This window comes from Salmo salar, unplaced genomic scaffold (genome assembly GCF_965601325.2).
Source record: "Salmo salar unplaced genomic scaffold, fSalSal1 ptg000578l, whole genome shotgun sequence".
NCBI lineage: Eukaryota > Metazoa > Chordata > Actinopteri > Salmoniformes > Salmonidae > Salmo > Salmo salar.
In genome coordinates, this window is record NW_027675424.1 from 776,292 (window position 1) to 787,528 (window position 11,237).

The window sequence follows — 11,237 nt, forward strand, 5'->3', positions numbered from 1 at the left end:
GTCACGCCTGCCTTTCCCCTTATGTCTGCAGATACGGTGATTGTGTCCTACTTGGTTACAGTATTTGCAGGGTGTTTTACAGTCCCTGGTGAAATGTCCTGTTTTATCACAATTAAAACACCGCTTCTCTCCGTCTCTGTCATCGTGTTTCCCTGTTTTTCCCCTCCTGTCTACAGAGTCTCTGCTCCTCCCCGCTAGTTCCCCTAGGGTTGCTACCAGGTACTCTGCTCTTTTCTGTTCTTTTTTCATTCTGTCGTTTTTCCCATCCTGCTCATAGTGAACGGCATATCTCTTTACCTCTGCCAGAGTTGCTGTTCCCTACCCTACTAGAGTCTTTTTTATGGTACGACTTATCTCTGGGCGCATTCCACTGAGGGAAGCTATTTTCAGTTGTTGGTGATATGCTGTATCGTTCCCCTGGGCTACTGGTGGCTCTATTAACCCACTGTTGGCATTGAAAACATATTTCAGCCTCTCTAGGTACTGACTTATGGTCTCACTGTCTCCCTGCTTACATTCGTGGACCTTGGAAAAATCGGCATGTCGGTGATAGTGTTCCCTCAGATTATTACACAGCTGTGCTATTTTGTCGGCATATGGCCCATCTGCTGCCCAGGGCAATACCACCAAATCATTATGTCCAGGTACCCACTGTCCCCGGACTGCTGCCCAGTCCTTCCCCACCAGCTGTCTTACTGCTCTCTCAATCTCCCCTGTGTCTAGCTTAAAGCTGGCTGCTAGACCTTCCAGATCTCTTCTGAACCCTTCTATACCTGTCTTAGGATGCACTACACCCTCTACGGCTCGGACCACATCTCTCTGTGTCCATGCCCTGTATACATCCAGAGTGGCCAGTGCCCCATCATCCCCAGCCCGTGGGTTTGGCAATGCTATCATAGGGTACTGGCCACTCTCCCCATCCTCCTCTATCCATTCTGAATCTCCCTGGCTTCTGACTCTGATTATGGGGATCCAGTCTACTGAGGGCCTTAGGTCTTCCACACTTATGTCCTAGTCCCCGTCTATCTTTTTCCCATTCTTGGGTTAATTTTCTGAACTCTCTATCCTCACTCTTTCTCCTTACTGGCTCAGTACTCTCCTCTCTCAACTTCAGTAGTTCCTCTCTCTCCTTTCGCTGTTCTTCCAGCAGCCTTCTCAGGGCTTTGACTGTCCTGTCCTCTTCACTATCTTCATGTCTATGTTTGACCATTAAGTTCGTACTTCTTTCTCCATTTTGGGCCAAAATAAATGTTCCTTTTATCCTTGGATTCCATATACCTCTCATCCCCGGTTAATTCCGGGACCTCCTTTGAGGATTTACCACCCATGTTATTCAATTACCTTCCTTGTTATTATGCTTATTCTCACAATCTATGTGTGTGCTTTTACTGTTTTTATACTTAAATCTTACAATCTATATATTTTAACTTGTCCCAGACAACTTCCCATATACTTTTACTAGTCCCAGATGACTTCCCATATACCCCTAATAGTCCCAGACTATTTCCCATATATTTTGAATAGTCCCAGACTACTTTCCATATATTTTTAATAGTCCCAGACTACTTCCCATATTCCTCTAATAGTCCCAGACTATTTCCCATATACCCCTAATAGTCCCAGACTACTTTCCATATATTTTGAATAGTCCCAGACTACTTTCCATATATTTTTAATAGTCCCAGACTACTTCCCATATTCCTCTAATAGTCCCAGACTATTTCCCATATATTTTTACTAGTCCCAGACTACTTCCCATATTCCTCTAATAGTCCCAGACTATTTCCCATATATTTTGAATAGTCCCAGACTATTTCCCATATATTTTTACTAGTCCCAGACTACTTCCCATATTCCTCTAATAGTCCCAGACTACTTTCCATATATTTTTACTAGTCCCAGACTACTTCCCATATTCCTCTAATAGTCCCAGACTATTTTGATACGGGGTAGTTTCTTTTGGTAATGGCCTCAACTACCTTGAGACATTGCGGACCCAATTTTGTTCAATACTCAGCCCCCCGTTTTATATTTATCTAGATACTTTGTTACTTTTGAACTTTCTCTATATAAACTTTTTTTTAAACGGTATACTGAATATGAATCCTCCTGGACTTTAGTAATTATCACCTTACCTACACAAGATTTATACCGATGTATACGTCTAATGCAAGTTTAGATCCTACCCCCAAAATCCATGAATAAAGACTACTGACCTTATTCTTGCAGCTAAAAATTAAATGTAGGTTGGATCTTGTCACCATGTCACGCTTGTCGTTGGAAATGGAGGACCAAAACGCAGCAGGTATGTGTATGCTCATCTTGTTTTTTTAATAAATACAAAATGAACACCAAAATAACAAAGAACGAACAATCAACAAAAACAGTCTGGTAAGGCACAAGGCTAAACACAGAATAATCACCCACAAATCACACACACAAACACACCCTCATATATGGGACTCTCAATCAAAGGCAGATAGACAACACCTGCCTTCAACTGAGAGTCCCAACCCCAATTAACCAAACATAGAAACACACACACCAGACTAACCATAGAATACAAACACATAGACCATCAACCAAAAACCCGGAAATACTAAATCAAACACCCTTTACACAAACACACCACCCCGAACCACATAAAACAAATACCCTCTGCCACGTCCTGACCAAACTACAAAAACAATTAACCTTATACTGGCCAGGACGTGACACACCACCTCTGTCGTGTACCAGTTCACCACTGGCCTGAAATAAACCCTCAATTCAGAGGTCAGGTCTTTGTCTTACGGATCCTGGATCCACCCGTGCACGGTTTCCAGCAGTTCCTTGGGACGACAGAGGCAGGTATTGAGATCCGGCTCGAAGGACCAAGTTGTCACGAGAATTTTCATCCCAATGTTATTAACTCAAAACTCACTATATGCTTTGACCAATTCCCCGGGGGTTGTAAGGCCCCGGTTAATAGAAGAATTCGACAAAGTCCCCGAAGTCAGCAAAAGGTTAGTTCTTTATTGAGAGAGCTCTTAATATCATACAATGTACACAGCCTTTTATACCTAACATTTGGTCATAACATATGTCATACTCCTTACAAATGCCCCTCCTCTTCTTTAACCTGTCTGGGCTAGGAGGCAGTATTTTCACGGCCGGATAAAAAACGTACCCGATTTAAACTGGTTACTACTCTTTTCCAGTATATTCGGATATAAAACACTCCAAAGTTTGTAAAATTGTTTGAATGGTGTCTGTGAGTATAACAGAACTCATATGGCAGGCCAAAACCTGAGAAGATTCCATACAGGAAGTGCCCTGTCTGGCCCATTCTTCTGCTTCTGTGGCATCTCTATTGAAAATACAGCATCTCTGCTGTAACGTGACAATTTCTAAGGTTCCCATAGGCTCTCTGAAGGAGAATGAGTTATGAATTAACAGGTATAAATTATGGGTTATGAATTAACAGGTATAAATGATGGGTTTTGAATTAACACATCCCATGCGAGCCCAGGCATTTCAATACATTCAGGATTTCTTACGGTCCATGTGCAATGTATATGGTTATCTCTGTCTCTCTCTCCATCTTTTCTTTAACAAGCAGCCATGTTGTTGTCATTCCACTAGGGACCTGTTTTCAGCATTTTAAGTCTGCAGTCAATAACCGGTGCACTGGAATTATCCCTTTACACATGTACTGTACTGGAATTATCCCTCTACAGTTAGGAGCACTCCCTTTAAGAGTGTGCTCCTAATCTCAGCTCGTTACCTGTATAAAAGACACCTGGGAGCCAGAAATCTTTCTGATTGAGAGGGGGTCAAATACTTATTTCCCTCACTAAAATGCAAAAAATTTTATAACATTTTTGACATGCATTTTTCTGGATTTTTTTGTTGTTATTCTGTCTCTCACTGCTCAAATAAACCTACTATTAAAATTATAGACTGATTATTTCTTTGTAAGTGGGCAAATGTACAAAATCAGCAGGGGATCAAATACTTTTTCCCCCCACTGTACATCTACATGATGTATTGTTACACCATGTAGGAGCAGTATAGTCCTAGTCTGTTCATTATATACATCTACATGATGTATTGTTACACCATGTAGGAGCAGTATAGACCTAGTCTGTTCATTATATACATCTACATGATGTATTGTTACACCATGTAGGAGCAGTATAGACCTAGTCTGTTCATTATATACATCTACATGATGTATTGTTACACCAAAAAAAAGGGAAATTATATTATTTTATACTAATACAATTGCTCAGAGAAAGAGATTTAGTTTAACATGTAATTCTCAAAAGGCAGGGGTCTGAATTATTGCTACCCATGTTTTCAATACTCCAGCACCCTCCCCTTGGGAGAATAACGACACTGAAATGTTTAATGAGATTAGAGAACACATTGGGTGGTATCTTAGACCATTCCTCCATATAGAATCTCTCCATGTCCTTGATTTATTTAGTCTGTCTTATGGACTGCCCTGTTCAATTCAAACCACAGGTTTTCAATGGAGTTCAAGTCCGAAGACTGAGTTGGCCATAGAACATTTTTGATTTTGTACCCAATTTACAGTTTCTTTGTTTTGCTGGAAGACCCACTTATGGCCAAGTTTCAGCCTCCTAGCAGAGAGGTAACCAGGTTTTGGGCTAAAATATCCTGGTAGTGGTTAAAGTTGATTTATTTTATACATTTTTGCTCATCTTTATCAAGGGTATTAATAACTAGGTGCTTATTTTGATATCTTGTTTTTTGACTGAGTCAGAAATACAGATGTGGAGTAGATGTAGAGTTTGTTTTAAATTCTCATAAAAAACTGAACTAATCAAACAACACTTGTTGCTCTTTATACGTGTTGATATAATATTCATATTTAATAGAGAGGAAAAAAAAAACGTTTCCCTAAACTGCTTTATAATATTATAATTCAATGAAGAAGAATAAAAATAGTTTTCCCTCCTCAACTGCGTTTCCTCCCTCCAGACAGCAGATGGCGATATGTGTCTTTCAGGCGATGTTTCTAGTATGACGTAAAATCTAGTGGACGGAACGCTTCTTCAACAACCGCAGCCACCTCGGTAGCTCGCTAGCCGACAAAGTCGGAACATTCAAGTTCTTTAGACAATTTCGTGGTTTATTTGCCACTCTGATTTAAACATACTTATGTGGAAACAACTAGCTACCCCATTTAATTTAATATTTACGCTGTAAGTCAACTATCTGGCTGGTTAAGTTAGCATTAGCCTAGCTAGCTAACATCCCCGACCATGCGCTCACTAAGCTACGCTCCTCCTGCTAAAGAGGAGGTCTGTTGGACGGAGAAAGAAGCTCTGGGGCTGAACATTGTCGTGAAAGAGGAGAAGGAAGAGGAGGATGTCACAGTAAAACAAGAAGTAGAGGGTGAGGCTGTTACCGTGAAAGAAGAAGAGAAAGACGTTTCAGTGAAAGAAGAGGAAGACGCGTTCAGAGTGAAAGAGGAGGAGGATGTTACAGTAAAAGAAGAAGAGGAAGAGGAGGATGCAGTTTTTGGAGTGGAGGATGAAGAGGGGGAAATTACTGTCACATTAGAGGACGAAGAAGAGAAGACTGGAGAACTGATTAACACCAGTAAATACAGTGAGTACTATCTAATAAAACAGGGACATTGATCTGATTAACACCAGTAAATACAGTGAGTACTATCTTATAAAACAGGGACATTGATCTGATTAACACCAGTAAATACAGTGAGTACTATCTTATAAAACAGGGACATTGATCTGATTAACACCAGTAAATACAGTGTGTACTATCTTATAAAACAGGGACATTGATCTGATTAACACCAGTAAATACAGTGAGTACTATCTTATAAAACAGGGACATTGATCTGATTAACACCAGTAAATACAGTGAGTACTATCTAATAAAACAGGGACATTGATCTGATTAACACCAGTAAATACAGTGAGTACTATCTAATAAAACAGGGACATTGATCTGATTAACACCAGTAAATACAGTGAGTAATATCTAATAAAACAGGGACATTGATCTGATTAACACCAGTAAATACAGTGAGTACTATCTAATAAAACAGGGGCACAAACTCTGCAGTTGTTGAACTAATGTGTGATTTTTAAAAGGACATTCTACACTTGAATATGTTTTTGTACTGTCGGAATTGTCCATGAAGTCCTACAGTGATTTAAAAAAAAAAACTTTTCCTGTTGAAAAGTGATATATAAATATCGTAAAGTATAAACACACTAAAAGGAAACAAATAAATGTTTTGAGCAAAATAGTGTTTTTTTAACAACTGCAAACTAGAAGGAGTGAGTGATGTCATAGTAAGGCCTTCAAGGAGTTGGCTTGATGGGAAGTCGTGATGTCATCCAATAGGAGACTGATCTTCATGTGAATATTCATTATTCTTTTGAAAATCCTTCCTGTTCTGTCAAGTTGGTTGTTGATCATTGCTAGAAAGCCGTTTTCAAGTCTTGCCATAGACTTTCAAGACGATTTAAGTCCAAACTGTAACTAGGCCACTCAGGAACATTCAATGTCATCTTGGTAAGCTCCTCCAGTGTAGATTTTGCCTTGTGGTTTAGGTTATTGTCCTGTTAGGACAGTTTTTTGTATTCAGATCTCTGAAATGCACTCTACCTACGTAACATTTAGTGTCTCCTTATGTTACGCTGGAAAAACAGTTTTCATGGGCACAGAAATCCTAAATCATTTCAGAGTTTGCTAAATCCAATGGTTCTAACCGAGTCACCTTAACTTTATTGACAACACCCAAATGGATACTGTCATTAACGTCGTTCTTCAATAATTACACATAATTCTTAATACTGTAGCTGGTTAGTTACAGTCACATGTTCAACTATCAGCTGATCCAGGAAATCATTTTCTGAATGACAGTCACATGACAAACATCACGACATGCAACAACAACCAAAGTGCTTCTTCATTCATTACTCTGGTAAAGACAGTTATGCCGTGCTCCACGTTGGATCCAACATCCCTAACAAATTGATGTTTATAATGTGTTATTGTCTGCTTGATTTACAGTGGGGTCTCGTTAGTCTGTCTGGACACAGAGATACTTAGCTCATAATGTGTAGAGAACTGTTCCATGATGGATAGGCTATTGTACAACACACAGAGCTATTTTCCTTTATTCAGGACATTTAGAATGACAACACATTACAGAGTAGCCTAGTGGGATTATTCACAAAATTATCTGGTGATCAGGTTATGAAATGTCATGACAAAGACATGTTAGTTTCCATGTTTCACCTGAAATATTAAATGATTTATAGTCCTACGTCTATGTTGTTAGATAAAGTTATGGGTCCTACAGTAGGTCCATGTTGTTGTTAGATAAAGTTATGGGTCCTACAGTAGGTCTATGTTATTGTTAGGTGAAGTTATGGGTCCTACAGTAGGTCTATGTTATTGTTAGGTGAAGTTATGGGCCAATTTGTTAAACACTTAGTGTACAAACCCTCATTGTCAGGCTGATGGAAAAGCCAAAGAGCATTTTACTGGTTGAAGTGTTTTTTAAGTATAAAGCAGTTGATTTGCGACAATAACACAAACATATTAAGCAGGAGGTTCAAACAAGCCCTACAATTATAATCTAAAAGTAATGTGAAATGCACTCATAATCAACCTGTAAATGGAGGCTATTTTTGCTGTCAGCCTATGAGAACTCCCCTGAGTTTTCCCCCACGGTGGTGAATTAGTGAATAGACACAGAGCTTAATGTGAGTTTCCTTGAGTAGCACTCCTGATCTTGTCCTGATAGTGCGCTGTAATATTCAGAATATATTGTGAAAAACGATAATCTTCGCTCACCATTTTTGCTCCAGGCAGATATACTACATCCATAACTAGTGGTTTCCTCATTACCAGATATACTACATCCATAACTAGTGGTTTCCTCATTACCAGATATACTACATCCATAACTAGTGGTTTCCTCATTACCAGATATACTACATCCATAACTAGTGGTTTCCTCATTACCAGATATACTACATCCATAACTAGTGGTTTCCTCATTACCAGATATACTACATCCATAACCAGTGGTTTCCTCATTACCAGATATACTACATCCATAACTAGTGGTTTCCTCATTAGCAGATATACTACATCCATAACTAGTGGTTTCCTCATTACCAGATATACTACATCCATAACTAGCGGTTTCCTCATTACCAGATATACTACATCCATAACTAGTGGTTTCCTCATTACCAGATATACTACATCCATAACTAGCGGTTTCCTCATTACCATATATACTACATCCATAACTAGTGGTTTCCTCATTACCAGATATACTACATCCATAACCAGTGGTTTCCTCATTAGCAGGGAGGTGTTTCTGCAATCAAATTGTGTGCGCATTGCCCTCGTGCTGCAATTTTAGCAAACACAGAAAGGGGCCTATATTGGAGACCAAAAGTCGTCTTGCACACTGCTTAGAGTTTCAACAACATTAATAACTTATTTCTAGTTACTACTAATGTGAAAACAAGACAAAATATGATTGTTGCTAAGTTGACTGTCTTAATGGTCAAATAATTTAACAGATGTCAATTGTTGTCCAACATCATGGCTCCGCTGTTGGCATCACCTTTTACAGTGGATTACCGCTGTTGTGGGCCTTTAACCATCTGTCTGACTTTGTTGTTCACACAGGAGAGAGGCGGGACAGTCGTGGATCCTCTGAGGAACCTCAACAACCTCATGATGCTGAAGAGGCAGAGAAGAGTCTCTCCAGATCAGAACTCCTCAAGAAACACCAGCAGAGACCCACAGGGAAGAGAACTCACTGCTGCTCTGACTGTGGGAAGAGATTCACCTCATCAGGCATTAAAATTCATCAGAGAACACACACAGGAGAGAAATCTTATAGCTGTACTGAATGTGGGAAGAGTTTTGTTCAATCTGGCCAGCTGACATCGCACCAGAGAATACACACAGGAGAGAAATCTTATGGCTGTGGTCAATGTGGGAAGAGTTTTGTTCAATCTGACATCGCACCAGAGAACACACACAGGAGAGAAACCTTATAGCTGTACTCAATGTGGGAAGAGTTTTGTTCAATCTACAGATCTGAGAGTGCACCAGATAAGACACACAGGAGAGAAACCTTATAGCTGTACTCAATGTGGGAAGAGTTTTGTTCAATCTGGCCAGCTGACATTACACCAGAGAACACACACAGGAGAGAAACCTTATAGCTGTGGTCAATGTGGGAAGAGTTTTACTCAGTCAGTTGGCCAGATTAAACATCAGAAAATACATGGAGTTATTTCATGATATCAATGAATTAATGTCACAATGTAGAATGTTTTAACATTGTAGAAGGAGTATTTTAATGATGTCACAATGTAGAATGTTTTAACATTGTAGAAGGAGTATTTTAGTGATGTCACAATGTAGAATGTTTAACATTGTAGAAGGAGTATTTTAATGATGTCACAATGTAGAACCCTAAACGTTTGTCCCCTGTTCTATTGATTTCAACATGATATGGATATTAACCTCAGGGGGAAAATCCAGGCTCTGTAATGGAAGAGTTACTATTTATGAGATTTAACAAAAAGTACTAACAAAAAAAGAGTTGTGTTACACTTACCACGTTGGTGACCCACTGGAATCAAAATGCAACACTTCAAAATGTAGCGAGCTGTTTTCTACAAATTGTCCTCTAACCAGGGATGTACACATTATTCTCAGATTCCATGTGGTTTTTCAGCTGTTAGTTTAACAGGATGTGCAACCTCATCTCCCTCCTCTCACCCAAATGATTTCAACATGATATCGATGAGTTATGACAAATAAGTGTTGTGTTCCTTTGTTTAGTGACCCCTACATTTAAATGCATCACTCCCAAATGTAGCTGACTGTCTTCTGCAGGTTGTCCTCTAATCAGTGAGGTAGAATATATCTCCATTTCTATGTGTTTTGTTTAGTTGTGTTAGTTTCAACAGCACGTACAACCTGATTTCCCCCCTAATCGATATCAGTGATTTATTGCTACTTGTCAAAACAACAGCGTTTCTGGTGCTTGTGCAGTTTATAAGGTGTTTGTTTAAACAAATACAAGTAATATGATTATTGTGGCAGATGTTTGTGTGTAAATACCACATGTTATGTTTAGGTTTTCAATTTATCCCAAACTGTTTCTGCATATTAGTTATTGATTTGGACACGTTAAAACTGTGACATTGGGGATATCCCACCTAGCACAATGTCATTGAAAAGCTGTTGTACTAGAGCATGACATTGGGGACTGGGCCCCGATCCAATATAGGAGATGAGTTTTGTTTGGGCTCCTTCCAAGGGGACGAGAGTTCTAGAAGCTAGTGAGTTTTCCCCCCAAAATGTATTATTTAGAGATGTTTTTTCTTGTTTATAATTGTTGACAGCCAGTAGACACCATGTTTATATTGGTGAAGGTGAAGCATTGTAGTTGATTATAATGTGAAATGGAAGTTGTTTTCTGTTGGTGGTGAGCAAACTTGTCCAACAAAAATATAGGATATATTTGTTGTCTTAAGGGGGAAGGTGTTACAGGCTTTGGTTTTTCCATTTATGTTTTGAGGTTGGACTTTAGCACGTCTAGCTCGTTAGCACGTCTAGCTCGTTAGCACGTATAGCTCGTTAGCACGTAGGACGCACTGATTGGTGTCACCTCGTTAGTCAGTATGTGTTACACCTGTGCTGGCTTGTCCATCTTGTTAGTGGGAAGGTGTTTCACCTGAGCTGGTCCAGGTTCTATTTAAGAGTGTCTGGCCCAGTGCTCCAGTTGTCTTGATACATGTGGAGAGTCAACACCTTTAGTTGCTCCACCTTTTTGGTTTACTTCCTGTCTTTAAGTTTGGTGTGGGTTTTTCTTTTGTTTTCCTCTTCTTGGGCAGATTTAGTGGGTCTCATGGTGGGTGTCTTTTAGGTCCCAGTTGTTGTTACTAGTCAACTTCCAGTGGACACCCCCATAGTGTCTTTCAGAGCCCCTCCTAAAAAACAAGTTATATTGTGGGTTGGATATAGCATCATATTGTTGATATTTTAATCAATGGCATTTCCTTACAATGCTCATTAGTCTTTCAGTTGTTATTGTTTTTTATCCTCATATTTGTGTACTAAATATTTCTGATTATTTTCATAGTTTTTTCCTGTGAAGCCATTGTGTTGCATCCATGTCTGACATGTGCTGTATAAATAAAGCT

At 39.3% G+C, this 11,237-nt stretch overlaps 1 protein-coding gene across 1 annotated transcript; it reads left to right on the forward strand.

The window, feature by feature from the left end:
• Window positions 1-5,034: 5,034 nt before the first annotated feature.
• LOC145876341 (uncharacterized) lies at window positions 5,035-9,244 on the forward strand. The gene is made up of 2 exons (XM_082972133.1): window positions 5,035-5,622; window positions 8,701-9,244. The coding sequence occupies exons 1-2, from the start codon at window positions 5,274-5,276 to the stop codon at window positions 9,075-9,077; spliced, it is 726 nt and encodes a 241-aa protein (XP_082828259.1). The 5' UTR covers window positions 5,035-5,273; the 3' UTR covers window positions 9,078-9,244.
• Window positions 9,245-11,237: the final 1,993 nt, after the last annotated feature.